Here is a 17,279-nt window from a genome sequence, read left to right as displayed (position 1 = left end):
GCTTGTAAGACAACTTTCCATCAATCCCACTGGACTCGATCTTGGTGAAGATACATATCAGTACTTCCCCCCATTCTGGCTTCTCTTCTCATCCATTCTTCCCCTTGCTTGTGTTTCAGGTCTGGGTGGATGCAGCGGCTCAGATTTTCTTCTCGTTGGGTCCTGGCTTTGGTGTCTTACTAGCCTTTGCTAGCTACAACAAATTCAACAACAACTGCTACCAGTGAGTGTCTTGGGTATTTCGCCATTGGAAAAGCATCTTCCCATTCTGTGGGGCCATGGAGTCGATGGAGAATTCTAGGAAGGAATCCTGCCTTCAGAATGGTCTCCCTACCATTAGGGGATGGAGAGTGAAGGGCAGGGAATATAAGAATTCCGATGGTACTTTTTATTAAATTTTAAAAACTCAATCTGGTCACTCTTGCCAAGGGAGACTTGAGCAGACCTGTCAGAGGGTAAGCATGAGGGAAACACCAGATGAGGAATTAACTTTCTTCCTGTGTCACTTCCCTTCCTTAAACTTCAGTTTCTTCATCTGTGAAATGGACTGGACTCATAGGCTGTTTTTTTCTGGTCTTTTTTCTGGCTCTGAATCTATGATCCTGTGAATGACACAGACAGCAATCCCTGGGAGGAGGTATCATAGAGTGGAAAAGTCTCTTTCTGCCTCAGATCCCATAGTCTGTACTGTTCTGGTTTTTCAGAGATGCCCTGGTGACTAGCATTGTAAATTGCATGACGAGCTTCATGTCTGGATTTGTGATCTTCACTGTGCTCGGTTACATGGCAGAGATGAGGAATGAAGACGTGTCCGAGGTGGCTAAAGATACAGGTAGGAGACTGGATTCCATTTATTCTCTTAGTCCTTAGTTGGGCCAACTTGATTAAGGCTAAGGAGACTGGTGGGGGGAAGGAGAAGAAGGCTAACTTGCTCTTTGACTCATTTTAGTTATATAATATGTAATTTATTATTTGTAAAATATTACTATATAATGTAATAAATTATCTGTATATATGTTTCAAATGACACCTACTTTTTAAGCTTTTTCAGGCTTTAGAAAAACAACTTCTTTGGAAATGTGGTCCAAGAACACTTTCATGTGTTCTTGATTTAAGGATCAAAGACCTGGGTACAAATGGCAGCTGGGTACAAATGATTTTGGAGAAGCCATTTCCTCTCTAGCCTCCATTTCCTCCCTTGTAAAACATGGGGATTAAAATAATGGCCTCTGAGTTTCCTTCCATCTCCCCATCTATGATTTTTAGCCTGTTTGACATCACCATTTAAGTACCCCACCATCATTCTCACTTAACATAGTCCAAATTAATCATTTTATTCTCCCTGTGAAACCAGTTCTTGATTTCCTTCTTTTTGTCAATAGGGACACCACTCTACTAGTCCTCCAAGCTTAAAACCTCAGTTTTCTTTTTTCTCATCTGTAGGACTTTGTTCTTCATCCAACCAAATTTTTTTAATTAAAGCTTTTTATTTTTCCAAACGTATGCATGGATGATTTTTCAATATTTACCCTTGCAAAACCTTGTCTCCCAATTTTCTCTCCCTTCCCTTACTCCTCCCCTAGATGGCAAGTAATCCAATATATGTTAAACATCAACCAAATTCTTTTGGTTCTTCTTTAACCCTTTCCCCTTCTCTTCAGTTCCTGTTGCACCTCATCTGTTCTAGGCCTTTATCATCATACAATACCTCCTACCCAGCCTCTCTGCCAGAGAAGATCCCTTTGATAGCTGAATGGAGGATGGACTGGGGTAGGGAGAGATTTATGGCAGGGAGATCCCCTCCCCCCAAAACAAGTTATTGTAATAATGTGGACAAAGGGTGATGAAGGCCCACGTCAAGCTGGGGGGCAAGTACGCGTCAGAGGAGAGAAGGGGGATTATGCAGGAGATGTTCTGAAGGTAAAATCAGCAGACCTTAGCAACTGGTTGGATATGGGGAAGGGGATGAGACAATGAGGAATAGGGGATGATACCAAGGTTTTGACATCTGAGAAGGGGCAAAAACTGTCCAAAAAAGAGCATATCTGATTATTAGACAGGAGAAAGCACAGGGGCATTCTTGCCAATGACTTGGGTAAACTGGACTTTTCTGCTCCTGGATCTTCCCATCAAATGCGATTCATTCTGTATTTGTTGGTACATCGCTCTGGGAAGAAGCTTAAAGCTGCTCTGAGAGCTCGCTCCCCCAGCAGGGGTCTGTCAGCCCCTGTGGGGCTCACTGGCCCAAGAGGGAAGGGATCCAGCCTAAACCATCTGCCCTGACCCTCTCATTTTACAGGCAGGAAAACTGAGGACTAGGCAAGTAAAATGACTTGATTTAAATCCAGTTCCTTGGACCACAGGGCTCTTCCATTAGGCTACGCTGACTTTCCAACCTTCCCTCAGGTTTTTTAAGCCCTAAGTTTCTTTCCTTCATGTTGGTTGGAGGCCTCCCTGAGTCCATGGCAGAGAAGGCCTGGTGACTGTCTCCTTTTCTCCTCAGGGCCCAGTCTCCTTTTCATCACCTATGCAGAGGCCATTGCCAACATGCCAGCCGCCACCTTCTTCGCCATCATTTTCTTCTTAATGATAATCACTCTGGGCTTAGACAGCACGGTGAGTGGGCTCTGTGGGGGGAGAAGTCCTGACAGGGATGGGGTGGTGGGTAGGAGGGGGGGCATTTATGCAGAGACCCTTCACAAGGAGACTGTATGAAACCTCGGAGAGCTTATCCACAAACGAGTCTCCCAGAAAATCCTTCCCTGATTTATCTTTTCTTGCTGCTTTTTTTAATCTTTCCTATATAATCTACCCTTTCCCATTCTATTCCTCTTCTATTCTCCTCTTGGGAAGAGAATAGAATGCTTTTATAACAAAGCATCAGAAAAGAAATTTTTTAAGTTTGGCAAAACCAACAAATTTGATGTCTCCATACCTATGCTCATCCCTCCCTCTTTGCAAAGTAATATAGCTCTATTTGGACATACATACAACACACATGTATGTAAACAAATGCATACATGTATACATATATCTACACACCTGTAGTTCTCATGTCGTGTCTGCACATGTCCATACCACATGTATAATGACTATATGATTATGTGCACATGTACTTATTAATGCATACATGCATGTGTGTATATGTATATAATATCTGTTCTTTAGACTTAAGCTTGATCAAATGATGGCTGCTTAGTGACGGAGGGGAAGCCCTTCCTCATGCTGATTCTCAGGGAGCCCGCTGCTGTGGCCAAGTACCTCTCCTTTTCTTGGCCAGTCACCCAATCTCTCACTTCCCTGGGCTGATGCTGATTGGACATGGGCTAGCTCCCATGACTACGCCCAAACCATTATCCGCATACCAGAAGCTATCAAGTGTCAGGGGTCCCAAGTGGCTTCCCAGTGACTTCTCCTCCATGGGGTTGAGGGCTTATCCCTGCAACGGACTTCTCAGTTCGCAGGACTTGAGGGAGTGATCACCGCGGTGCTGGACGAATTCCCCCATGTCTGGGCCAAACGCCGGGAGTGGTTTGTGCTTGCTGTGGTCATCACCTGTTTCTTTGGATCTCTGTCCACCTTGACTTTTGTGAGTACTGACTCCCCCACCCCTGAGCCTTTTCTGGGCAGGCCTGGGGTTAACCCATGTCAGACCCTCACAATCTGAGTTCCCAGTGGGAATGATCCCTTCAAGAGAAGCCGTTTTTAACATGAGCATGTTGGTGACTCAATGGGTGCCTCTGTAATTCCCAAGGTATGACTGACCCCTTCATTTTCCTCCAACAGTCCTTTTACTTTAGCACATAAGAGGGTTAAATCCCTTTAAAAAGCTTTTAAAAAATGCCTAAAAAACTTTTTTAAAAATCCCTTAAAATTTTTTTTAAAATTGATCTCTGAAAAAAAAGCTGAACCAAAAAAAGGAAGGGATAACTATGGAAAAGATAATGTGTCTGGAGAGAGGGGCTGACCTTGGAGTTGGCAGAGAACTGGGTTCAAATCCAATCTCTGAACTTCCTAACTGTGAGACTGTGGAAAGGTCTCTCCCGGATCTGGTTTCCTTATCTCTAAAATAGGAATAATAACTATATTGCCTATTCCCTAAAGTAGTGTGACAGTCAACAAATATTTATTCAGAACCTACTACATGCCTGGCATGGAGCTAGGTACTAGAAACACACAGAATAAAAATGTACAGAATAAAATAATCCTTGATAAGATAAGCAAATTGCTTTGTAAACCCTAAAGATATATATATAAATGGTGATGATGATTGATGATGATGGTATTGGGGACCTCTGGATACTAAAATTAATATCTCAATTGAAAAGTCAGAATTTCTTCAGGGAAAGAAACTTTATTTTTTCTTTTCAAAAGTATTTTATTTTCCAAATACATGTCATTTTAAACATTTTTTTTGGTAAAACTTTATGTCCTAAATTTTTCTCCTTCCCTTCCTCCTCAAAACAGCAAGCCATCTGATAAAGGTTAAAAATGTGCAGTTGAAAGAAACTTTCATTAACCCTTTAATTATTGAGTGATAGGTATTAATAATCACCTCTAATGACCAGATCTCATTTTTTTTTGTTTCCAGGGAGGAGCCTATGTGGTAAAGTTGCTGGAAGAATACGCCACTGGACCAGCGGTTCTCACTGTAGTGTTTTTAGAAGCGATTGCCGTGTCTTGGTTCTATGGTAAGAATATTCTTTTAGCCGGTTGGGAGTCCTGATGAGTAGAACAGGGAGGGCTCTGCTGCCACAAAATGAGTGATCACAGAAGGATCACTTGAGATCCTTCTCAATGAAGAGATTGAGAGGACCACAGAAGGGGTGACCTCTTACTGATGCATCTAGAGGAGTTATCTTCGTTGACCACTTTCTTAGAAAACCGAATCCCTTTTTCCTGGCCAGCATTTGCAGCAGATTCTGGGATGATCCTTTAAAGTCTACCTAAGAGAGAGACTTAGACCATATAGTACAAGTCTACACTCCATATAGAACTCAGATGGAAGGGAACTTCACACATACATACACAAATATATAAATATATGATTTATCTGACCCATTCCCTCTGAGATTACCTCCCATTTATACTCTAGATTATCTTACCCATTAGAATGGAATTTTTTGGAGGATAACGATCATATTTTGCCTTTTTCTCACCTGACAGACAGATGCTAGGTACCTTAGAAACACAACAGGCCAGCTCAGCCACACCTTCACCTCAGTAAATTCTCCTCAGGGCGCTGAGAGGGCTGCTAGGGCTTCCATAGTCCCCAGAGCACTAGGTCTAGAGTCAGGAGGACTTATCTTCCCGAGTTCAAATCTGACCTCAGACACTTAGTAGCTATTTGACCCTGGGCAAATCCCTTAACCCTCATCTGTTTCCTCATCTATAAAATGGGCTGGAGAAGGAAATGGCCAGTATCTCTGCCAAGAAAACCCCAAGTGGGTCATAAAGAGTGAGCCACGATTGAAGTACAACATGGACACCGAGTCATGTCTCATTACTTTCTGCAGAATAAGATGCTTAGATCTGGGGTATAGATGGACAACTTCATGAGTACAAGGTATTCCTTGAAAAATTTCAACAGAAACGATCAAATTAGTCTTTAATTAATTTCAAATTAATCAAAAACTACATAGATGAGTCCTTCATAGCAATACCTGACTACTCACCAATGACCTTACACTCAGCTACAGAGGCAGGGACCAGCAGACTAAGGGGGAAAATACCCATACACACACACACATGCTCGTTCTATATCCTGTTGAGATTCTGGTCTATGAGTGTGCTGGGGAACAGGGGCTGAAAAATCCATGTAATGTGACTTTTTCTGTCTCTAGGTATTAACCAGTTCTGCAGCGACGTGAAAGAAATGCTTGGTTTTAGCCCCGGTTGGTTCTGGAGGATCTGCTGGGTAGCAATCAGCCCAATATTTCTGCTGGTGAGTTAAGATTTCCCTATGTTCTTCTTTGCTTGAAGACTTAACTTTAATGCTCTTTTTCTTAATCTCACTTCTCTGCTTAGAAATCTATAGTGCTTCTTTCTTTCCTATTACACTGATTCTAATAGGATTCTGTTGTGTCAAATCAGTCTAGTGTTTGACTTATGTTTGAATCCCGTTTGCCACAAATTGCTGATGAGAACCTGTTCAAAGCCCCTTTCCCCTCTAAGACTCAATTTTCCCATCTGTAAAATGAAGCGATCCCTCCTAGCTCTAAATCTAAGTCTCATCTTTCATTCGTTCCCTGCACAGGCTTTCTTGCATCCATCAAGGAGGTATTATTGCTGTCTTGTCCATGGGACTTTGTGGCCTAACAAATACCTAAGTCTAGGTTCCAGTTAAAAACAGAAGTGATTTATGGTTGATAGATTACGAGGAAGGGAAAGTTTAGTCTTCTCAGCTTCTGTAACTCATGCTCACACACATTCACTCATGCATATTTGCACATACTCAAATCCCATACGGATTGTAGTTGTGTCTTTCATTCTAGATTTAGTTTGGGAGGGGAAAGCCCTCAGAGCTGGCCGGGACTGGAACAACTGCTGTTTTATACTCACTCTGAACCATCAACCAAAACAATGAGCAAATCAGGCTTGGCTGGGGACCTATTCTGGGTTAATCCAGGAGAGCCAAAGTGATTTGGGTTGAAAGTAGCTTCCATATGGAGAAGTTGGAGGAAGTATGGCCAGCGACCTGGTTGAGAGAGGGGATCCTGATGGTTGGCGTCCCCCCAAATCTCAGTCAGAAGGAGCCTCAGGATGCCCAAACTCCTCGTTTTATAGAGTAGAAATTACTCAGAATGGGAAAGTGGATGGCCCAAGGTCACTGGAACTGAACAGGAATCCTTTCTATTCAGAGACTACAAGTAGTCATGAAAAGGCTCTTGTCCTTTCAGGGATATTGTCCCCTTTATGATTATTGATAGTCCACTTCAGACTGGGTTTCTGTTCTGAGACATCTTTCTGTAGAGGGCACTGCTGGTTCTCAGCAGAGATTATTTCTCAGTCTTTGAGAGGAAGGTCTTTTGATCTTCCTCAGTCCCTTTAGCTCTTGAGGATTAGGGCCACAGCCAAACACAAACAGTCTCCTACATTCTACTTTTTATCTTACTTTTATCTTAGTTTTAATCTTCTTGATGCGGACACCAATCCTACTGATCAAACAGTCCTTTCTGTACCTTTGCTTTCCAAGCAACTCTGGTCATTCTATGCCATGTATACCAACTCACACAAATCTTAACTCAAATCCTGTAATGACTGACACGTCTTCATGACCTTGCAAGTTGCCTTTCTCTGCTCAGAAAACGCCCCTTCCTGCTCCTCTCCCTGACTCCCTCCCCATACCTTCCTCAGATGCTGGCTCAGAAGTCACCATTGTTAGGGAGCTTACCATAAATGATTCCCCTCAACTGACTATTCCTCTCTCCTGTATTGCCTTAGTGTTTATGACCTTCACTTGCATGTCAATATGTGCATTTATTCACCAATGTTTATTGTTAAAATAAAATTAATTTGTCCCCAACAAGACTGCAACTCTTTGAAAGAACTGCCCAAGTCTTGTATTTTTTTAATATGCTCAACAGTATCATTTCCAGTTCTTTATATACAGTAGACTAGTTTGCATATAGTAGAGAATGCTAAGACATAATTTCAAGGGCCTTTGGGGGAGATTTTCTGAAAAGGGGATAGATATTTTTAAAGGAAAAGATTATAGATGATGCTTATACCAAAAACCAAAGAGCTACCAACAAAACAACAGAAACCACCAATTCCTGTTTCTTCATTTCTAAAATGCAAACATCCAGTGTATTCTTGATGAAAACCCAAGAAAGAAATCTGCAGGTTTTAGAAAACCAGCATTTGCTACTGTTTGCATTTGAATAGTCCACATTTCATTATCACACATAATGAAGAGATTGAGAGAATGGAAGATCTCCCTGTTCTTGAGACTTGTAGATTTTGCATTTGATGTGGGAAAGCAAAAAAGAAAAATTGAAGGCTTTCCTTATGTCTCATACATATGTTAAAATTAGGAAAGACTCTATAAATCACTTTATTCATTCTACTGGGTACTGGAATCAAACAAAGTGAAGCTAAGGAGAGGAAGGAAGGAAGGAAGGAAGGAAGGAAGGAAGGAAGGAAGGAAGGAAGAGAGAAGGGGAAAAAGGAAAGAAAAGTTAATCTAACCATCTATAAAGAAAAAAGGAAGAGGATAACATAGAGCCATTTTCCAGACTACTTGTAACTACAGAAGCAGTGAACGGAAGAGGAGCAAACCTTCCTCTGAGCACAGGCCTTATGCCTTCCATCTCTGACAGAAATTTGTCACTTCAGGGAAGGCAACAGGATATTTCCCATCTGTCTCAAAGCAATGATTTCCATCTATGTCAGAACACGGTAACTTCCACTTCCTCCTGCCAGCCTCATCTAACAACTGAGGGATGGAGAACTTCTGCAGGATGCTTTCCTTTGACTTCAGGCTTCCCATCTCCTGCTGCACCCCTTTTCTGACTAATCTTCATCCTTTGAAGGGAATAGGAATGAATTGCGACTTACCATCTGCCTATCTGACCAGATGCCTCCCACCCCATACTGCATTTTAATCTCCAGCCTCCTTTGGGAAGAAAAGTGATGTGCTATTCTCACACTTGGTCATACCCCTCATCTCCCAGCAATTCTACAGTTGCCTGCCAATGTCTGTTCCTGCCCTCCCATGCATGGAATGCTCTCTCTCCTTTGCCCCCATCTATTGATCTCCCTGGCTTCTTTAAAGTGCTAAGTAAAATCTCATTTTCTATAGGAAGATTTCGCCAAACCCTCTTCAATCTAGTGTCTTCCTCCTCTGCATTGCTTCCTATTTATCCTGTGCACAATTTGTGTTGCTTATATTTGTTTGCATGTTATCTCTTCATAATGTTATTAGACTGTAAGCTCTTGGAGGCCAGGGGATTGTCTTAATAAGTGTTTATCGATTGACTGATGGAACAAGTTGGTCGGTCATAATGTAATTTCTGAAGAGGTGAAATAAGTAAAAAATGAGCTGGACCAGAACTAAGTAGAAGGAAAATAGTAGACTGCATAATATTTAGGAAACTGTGCAGTCTTTTCAAAACCCCCTGTGTGTCCCTGCCACAAAAACCTATCTCTTTAATACCTTTATTTTCCTAAGTGACATTAATGGGACCATGAATCATGGGGTGGCACAGTCTTGGAAGAATTGAAATAACAAATAAACCAAAAGGGAAATGGAAACACTCTTAGTAGCCATAAAGATTCCCAATGAGAATTTATTTATTTTTAAATTTAGTAAAAAATATATCAAAGTTGGGGCAGCTAAATGGTTCAGTGGCCAGAGTATCAGACCTGGAGTCAGGAAGACTCCTTTTCCTGAGTTCAAGCCCAGCCTCAGAGCTGTGTGACCCTGGGCACCTATCTGCCTCTGTTTCCTCATGTGTAAAAATGAAATGGAGCAGGAAACGGCAAACTATTTCAGTATCTTTGCCAAGAAAACCCCCAACGGGATCACAAAGACTCAGATATGACTGAAAAATGACTGAACAACAACAGCATCAAGGTCAATTAAGACCAGAAAAGGAAGCGAGCTGGTTGTAAAGTGAAAGAAATAACAGGTGGACAGCATGATCATTACACACTGGAACCACCAAAACAATAAAAAAGCAATGACGACCACAACAGAGAAAGGTTCACAGCCTTAAGAGGATTGATAAAAAGACAGAGATAAGAATTATAAAGGATGAGAGGCTGCAGAAAGGTCGCAATCTGCATTGGTGGGGTATCCATAATAATGAAACTAAGCATTCATCACAGCAACAAATAACTTTTGGCTGTGGGCAGACTTGGGGTGCGGAAGAATATGGTGGGAAGTTCTCAGCATAATTCACATGATGTCCCTACAGTCTCTAAAAGTAAGCAGTATAATGCCCAATTAACAAGAGACAAATCCATTTAACCACTTCTCTGTTATTTAACAGATCACCACCCTGGCCATTTTTATTGCCATCGTGGATAAACAACTGGTAGCTTACTAAAAATATTACTCCTCACTAGCTCCCTATTTTGACACTGAAACTAAACAGCAAAGAGAACTTAATATAAGACACTTGGGAACACAGAAGCAAAAAAGCAGATTATTTGAGAAACTAGAATGAATAGAACAGAATGGGCTGGTAGTGACTCTTAAGCAAAGGATTGTCTCCTGGTTCCCAAATGAGTCTCCCCCAAAGGTATCTGCTCCAAGAGAGAACAAGAGCAAAGCAAGAGAGTGGCACATGACCCCTGGCCTGGCTTCCAGTTTGAAAGCTTCCCTCTTCTGAACTCCAGAAAACACTGCTGGGAAGATTAATAGCTATTTAGTCATTTCCCATTTTATTATCTGAAGACAAGGGGGGAAAAAAAGGCTATAAATAGATGTTTAACCACACAAATAATTTACATTACTGTCTTCTTTATGAGCATGAAATAATAAAATTATATTAAATTAAGGCCAATAAGGCTTCAGCATGGTGGTTACTAGGCAAAACTGATATTTACACTCTCTCTGGAAAGCAAACTAAAATAAGAAAACCCATCAAATGGGTGTTGGGGGTTCACTGTGGAAATTTTCTGGGTCAAATATTTCACTGAATTTTCAAATGAAAATTGCATTAGGTTGCTTTTTCCTCCTGTAATTTCTTGGGTTATGAGGACCCATGGCAGAGAATCATTCATTCAAGAGATGCTCCATGGTGGAGCATAAAAGCACAGAGTAGGGGGAAAGAACCTCTTCCCTCACTCTGCACAGTGAGGGTCAGGGACCTCTGAGCCGGGAAACAGAACAGAGAGATAAAGAGAAAGGGTAGAAAGGAGAGAGAGAGAGAAATAGGAAGTCACAGGGTTTGGAATGAACCTGGAAACTGAATCTGGGATACAAGGATGGGCCTTCTGCATCCCAAACAGATAGGCATCGATCCTGCTTTCCAAAGGACTCCATGGAAGGAGATCCCGTTACCTCTCTTAGGAAGCATTTCAAAGGTTCACAATCTTCTCTGTCAGTCAATTTGTCCTAAAATCTAAACTAATTCTTGTGGCTTGAGAAAATATTTGTTTTTATAGTTATGATTTCTTCTGCTACTGCCAGTGAAATCAGAAAAGCTTGTCATCTTAGGAAAAGGCCTTGTAGCCTCAAGAGCCTTACTTATATTCTCTCCAGGTCCAATTATACCATTTTCTTTTATTTTTCCTGGTGGGCCCTACATCATCTTCAATGTTTTATTGTGAATTTAAAATGTTTATAGGGGATAGGAATAGGGACTTAGCCTGTGATTTCACTAAGAACTCTCAGATGACAAACTTTGTCAATGCAGATTGGTTCATTCTCTATGTTAGAATCTTAAAAAAAATTTTTTTTGTTTTGTTTTGGTGAGACAATAGGGATTAAGTGACTTGCCCAGGTTTACCCAGATAGTAAATGTCAAATATGGGAAACTCAATTTGACTCCCTGTGACTAGTGGTTTTGCTACATTTACTTCCATAATACACAGCATTAGTAAAATGTCTGCCTTGAGATCAGATCAATGAAGTAATTTATTAATTTATTTTGGTATATCATCCACATTTACATTTTTTCAAAATACATATAAAGAGAGTTTTCAACATTGATTTTTTATTTTTTTAAAGCTTTTATTTTCAAAACATATATATATATATATATATGTTTTAACATTCACCCTTGCAAAACCTTGTGTTCCAAATTTTTTTCTCTCCCTTTTTCCTAATCCCTCCCTAGATGTCAAGGAATCCAATATAGTTTAAACATGTGCAATTCTTCTATACATATTTCCATATTTATCATGTTGCACAAGAAAAATTAGATCAAAAAAGAAAAAAATGAGAAAGAAAACAAAAAGCAAACAAACAACAACAAAAAATTACTATATTGTGATCCACACTCATTTCCCACAATCCTCTCCCTGGGTGCAGATGGCTCTCCCCATCACAATACCACTGGAATTGATCTGAATCACCTCATTGTTGAAAAGAGTCCATCAGAATTGGTCACCATATAATCCTGTTGTTACTGTGTACAATGATCTCTTGGTTCTACTCACTTCACTTAGCATCATGAACTTAGAATCTTAACGAGTTGTAGAATACTGGATTGTTAATGATTTGTCCGGCAAGAATTAAAGCTTACGAAGAGAAGATATCTCATAATAGCTCAGAAATATCTTCTAACTAGTCAGGCTCCAGCTGTGATCAAATTCTCCTCCTCTACACTAGGGGAGTTAAGCTGAAACTAATATTCACCAAAAAATGAAGACTTGGGAGAAGCTATATATAACACAAACTACTTATCTCCTTTCTGACCATTAAATTGTTCCAACAGCTGTTTATTATTTCAAAGGTCATTTATTAAATCTAAACCAAGGACTCTAGGGAGATTAAACCAAAGTGAATCAACTCGTGCTATCAAGGATCTTTAAAAACCCCAAAGAGATATATGAGATCTGCATATGCTGGGATATGGTGGGAATGTGGAGAAGAAATTTTATTTATTTTTCTTGGAAGCATAGAACCTAAAAGAAATGTGGACTTTATATTATGTTATTTATTATTTTATATTTATATTAGCCAAGACTGAATTGTGGATGAGAATTTGGCCATACTTTAGGAAAACTGAAGTCTCTAATGATGGTGTTAAGTGGAATTGGTGATTTTTGAGTTTAAGTTCTGTCTGGGGCTCAATTATTGTTTGGAGTTTGTCTGAAAAGTTTCCTCTCAAAACCCCACCTATTCCAGGAGTTCCATTATCCCTCTGCTGCTGCAGGTAGCAGGCTTTCCTCCATGACTGCCCTTCTTTATACATGTCCTCCTTTAGGTTCCATGTATGGGGGACCTTTCCTGCTGGAGTAGTGTGCTCAAGTCTATCTACCTGATATTCCTTATGCCCAAGTTTTTAATTATCTATGATCTCATTGAACGTTCTTGACATCTCTCTTCTAGTTCATCATCTGCAGTTTTCTGAGCAGCCCCCCAGAACTGCGGCTCTTCAATTACAATTACCCTCGCTGGACTGTTCTCCTGGGCTACTGCATTGGGACTTCTTCCTTCATCTGCATTCCCACCTATATCACTTATCGGTTGATCGTCACTCCAGGGACATTCAAAGAGGTAACACTTCTCTCACGTACTAGGGAGGGATGGTTAGGAAGGGAACAGTACAAGGACTGTCCCTATCTTTTTAAAGGAAATGTCCAAATGGTATTAAATTCACTGAGAAGAATTGAACAGTATATGTTGTTATACCATGGTTGTTTTTTTTAAATCTTGTTAAGCCTAACTACTAATTTCAGAGTATCCTAAGGCAATCTAGAGATTTGGGGGAAGAGTAGAAATTCTCTTAATCAGATCACTGACCCACTTCAGATCAGATTTGAGTATAGATACTTGATCTGGAATGTCCAAAATATAATGACACAAAAATTCTGGTTTATAATAATGAAGAAGGGAGATGGACTATGCCTCTCCCAACAAAGAAACACAATTGTTTTCCCAGATGAGAGTCACAGTATCTGAAGCAAGGTTGTGGAAGCCACAGTTATCCTTCAACCAGATGCAGATCAGTAACTCAAATAACCATTTCCATGAAGAGGGTCATCCCTCAGGAAGGCTACTGAGAGAGTGCTAGTAGTTGACTTTAACAATTAAAACACTAAAGGCCTGAGAAAAGGTCATGGGTTTGTACTTGTAGGAGTCATAACAAACATCAGTCTATTCCAGAGAGACCCTCTGAGTCCTTAACATAATTGCCATCAGCTGTCTTGGAGGTGGGTGTCATTGCTGGTCCCAGTTGTGCTGGACAATATTTGAGGAATAGACCAGCACAAATCTATTCACACTTCTAGTTAAAAGATACACTGACAGGAGCCATGACTTCATCTGTATGACTTGGGGCATGTTATTTAAACTTTTTGAGTGTTGGTTTTCTAATCTATAAAATGGGGACAATGCTTGTTCTCCCCATCTCACGGGATCATGTGAGGATTTGTATCAAGAGTTTCACAAACCTTACAGCACTATATAAATGTCAGCCACCATTATCATCATCGTTATCTGTGAAAGTCAGTACATTAAAAATCAAATCCCTGTAATGGGGATACACTAGAACCATTCCCAATAAGATCAGGAGTGAAACAAGGTTGCCCACTATCACCATTACTATTCAATTTTGTATTAAAAATCAAATCCATTCAAGAGTCAAAGTGAATTAGAACAGAAAAGAATGGATAGAGCCCCCCAAAAGTTCATAGGATCATAGACCCTCCAAGGTGCCCTCGAGGTCAGCCAGTAAAGTGTAAGTTCTTGAGGGGAAGGACTATCTTGCTTAAAGAAAAATACACACTTAATAAATGCTTGTTGAATGATCTAATTCTAGTCAATGCCATTTTACAAATGAGAAAAATGAGTGACTTGTCTGAGTTTACTCAGATAGTAAGTAAATGCAGTATTCTTTCCATTGAACCATATCATTTTCTGTCCTCATAGAGCTTACAATATAGTATGGCAATATGACTCATACACAGGCAATTATAATGTAAAATATCATTCACAATGGTGGTTTAGATCATCTAAAAGAGGAAAATTCTGTCTTGAATAAAAGAGACATGCTAAAAGTCAATCCTTCGGCTACCCAGTGACAAGACTTTAACCCCTTTCATGTTTCCTAATAACCAAGAACACTCGTAAGATTTTTTTTCTCCCTCTACTTACATTGGGTAAGCCAATGGACTCCTGGGCCCAGTCATGAGTAATATCAAGGTAGCATCCATAAATTTAAACTTATCCTATAGGATTTATTTGCTTTTTGCAACTAGGCAGCAACATCTAGAGGCAAATTCTACAATGTGGTAGGGATAGTGCTTTGGAGGGAAATCATCATCTGGGACAAAGGTTCCAGAGAGAGAATATTTGTCTTATAGAGGGAATCATGTGACCAGATTTTACTTGAGAAAATGTATCCTTTGATGAGATCCATCTACACCCAAAGAGAGGATTGTGGGAACTGAGAGTGAATCACAACATAGCATTTTCACTCTTCTTGTTATTTGCTTGAACTTTATTTTCTTTCTCATTTTTTTCCTTTTTGATCTGATTCTTCTTGTGCAGCAAGATAAGTGTATAAATATGTACACCTATAATTGGATTTACATATATTTTTTACCATAAAGAGGTTCAATTTACAAAAAGAGAAAATGTATCCCTTTAGTAAGGCAGTTAGGTGGCCCAGTGGATATTCAAGGTGCTAAGGCTAGAGTCAGAGACTCTTCTTCCTGAGTTCAAATCCAGCTTCAGATACCGACTAGCTATGAGATAAATCATTTAACACTGTTTGCCTCAGTTCCTCATTTGAAAACTGAGCTGGAAAAGGAAATGGCTAACCACTCCAAAAAAATCCAAAAGGGGTCACCGAGACTCACTGGAATGACCAAACAACAAAAATCCCTTTGGTACTACTTGTTAGGACAGACTTATGACTAGATTTCACCATTTAAAAGTATTTGACCTTTGCATATTAACTCTCAGGCAAATTATCTTGTAGTATCTATTATTAGACATTTAATCTAATTAGCCATTATTTTCATAGTGAAAACAATTAAATTTTCAGAAAATTTTCCATCAGAATCATTATGGTAGTCATTATTGAAGGAAATGAATTATTAAATAATGAAAAAACATCCTAAAAAGTCCTTCCATCTTCTACCATTAATATAACCTGGGATCTGATGATTGAAGTTAAACATCTGGAACTTTTAAAACTTTTTAACTTGGGTAATTGGGAGCCTGGTGATGGCGTTGTCAGAAAATAGGAACTTGTGAGGGAAATTAGAAGAGGAGGGAACATGGTAGTCTTAACATAGGTAAAACTAGAGCTCTCTAAAAACGTAAGAGACTATCTTAGAAGATAGTGCCTTCCCATGGGAGCTCTGCAAGCAAAGGCCTGATAACCACTTCAGCTAGGAGATGCAGTAGCTAGAACTGGAGTCAGTCAGAAAAATGCTTGTGCGACACTGAGAAAATCGCTTGCTTCCCTCAGTTTCCTGAATTGTAACATAAGGATAATAGCTCCTCCCTTGTTGTGAGAGTCAAAAAAAATCTCCAAAGTGTTTGCATATTAGACATTTAATTAATAAACACTTATTCTCCTCCCCCTCGTGTCAGTTATGTCGTAGAGGGGATTCTTGGGTATGGACTGAACTACAATGGCCCTTGATGTCATAGGATCATAGATCTGGAAGGGACATGGAGACCATCTCTAGCCCTACTTCCTTACAGATGAGAATAAGGGTGACCGAAGAGGAAACTTGCCCACGTTCAGGAAGCTAGTTAGCAGCAGATGAGTTTTGACCCTAAGCTATCTGACTTCAAATTTGACATTCTCACTTCCGAGTTTCACTGAAAAAACTTTGGCAGTCCCATGAGGGCCACTGTAACAGGGCTGAATGTTTGGGGAATAAAGGGAGGATGTGGTACAGATGGTCATCTTTCCCTACATCATAACTTAATCTAGGGTTGCCCTTGTCCCCCCCCCATATATACATGCATATACATACACATACCACCACTGTACTACTTAAGCCCAACTTTAAATGAATAAAAGGGATGTCTGTTTATAAACACTTCTCTATTTAGAGCTTTACCAAAAGGAAAAATTGGATGCCACAGAGCTCCTATTAAGCTTATGCTGGGGTACAGAGGGTAGAAGCTGGTGCTCAGAGTGCAGGATTTTAACTTCAGCCAACCACTCTCTTTTTGGACTTCCATTGTGTGAGGTAGGAACACAATATGAGAGAGATTTGTATCATAAAGGGTACAATTTTATGAGCTGTGTTTGCTAAGAATGGAGCTTTTCCAGTTTTCTGGGGTACTTGCCCCTAAAAGGAAGAGAAACTCATAGGAAGTGAGGATGGAGAAGTCCAAGCTGGCCTAGAATTGTCCTGAATATTGCTCTGGTTAGGGCATTCACTGTTCACAGGAAGAAGGTTGGATGGTAAGAAATCATCATAAGTCCTGCATGTTTTTCCAATCCAAAAAGGAGACAGACACATAACAGAGGTTGTCTAAATAAATATTTTACTAACTAAAATCAATGCTTTCAGATTTAGCTCTGTCTACTAGAGATGTACACTCTCTTGGTCAAGGGAGATTTTACTTAAGTAATTTTATTAAGCTCATTGTTTTTTTTTCTCTCCCGTACACTGATGCTGAGCTTAGAGTG

At 40.0% G+C, this 17,279-nt stretch overlaps 1 protein-coding gene across 1 annotated transcript in view; it reads left to right on the top strand.

Moving 5' to 3' along the window:
- The window catches only part of SLC6A4 (solute carrier family 6 member 4), a 57,182-nt gene that overhangs the window by 32,948 nt on the left and 6,955 nt on the right, over window positions 1–17,279 (top strand). The window contains exons 7-13 of the mRNA XM_023503700.2: window positions 120–223; window positions 705–832; window positions 2,504–2,616; window positions 3,458–3,589; window positions 4,592–4,691; window positions 5,844–5,944; window positions 13,007–13,174. Coding sequence (XP_023359468.1) covers window positions 120–223; window positions 705–832; window positions 2,504–2,616; window positions 3,458–3,589; window positions 4,592–4,691; window positions 5,844–5,944; window positions 13,007–13,174 — 846 coding nt within the window. The remainder of the gene's footprint in view (window positions 1–119; window positions 224–704; window positions 833–2,503; window positions 2,617–3,457; window positions 3,590–4,591; window positions 4,692–5,843; window positions 5,945–13,006; window positions 13,175–17,279) is intronic.

The sequence above is a fragment of the Sarcophilus harrisii genome, chromosome 4 (genome assembly GCF_902635505.1).
Source record: "Sarcophilus harrisii chromosome 4, mSarHar1.11, whole genome shotgun sequence".
In the NCBI taxonomy this organism is placed as follows: Eukaryota; Metazoa; Chordata; class Mammalia; order Dasyuromorphia; family Dasyuridae; genus Sarcophilus; species Sarcophilus harrisii.
Note: the sequence above shows the minus strand (reverse complement) of the source record. Positions and strands in the feature narration are given on the sequence as shown.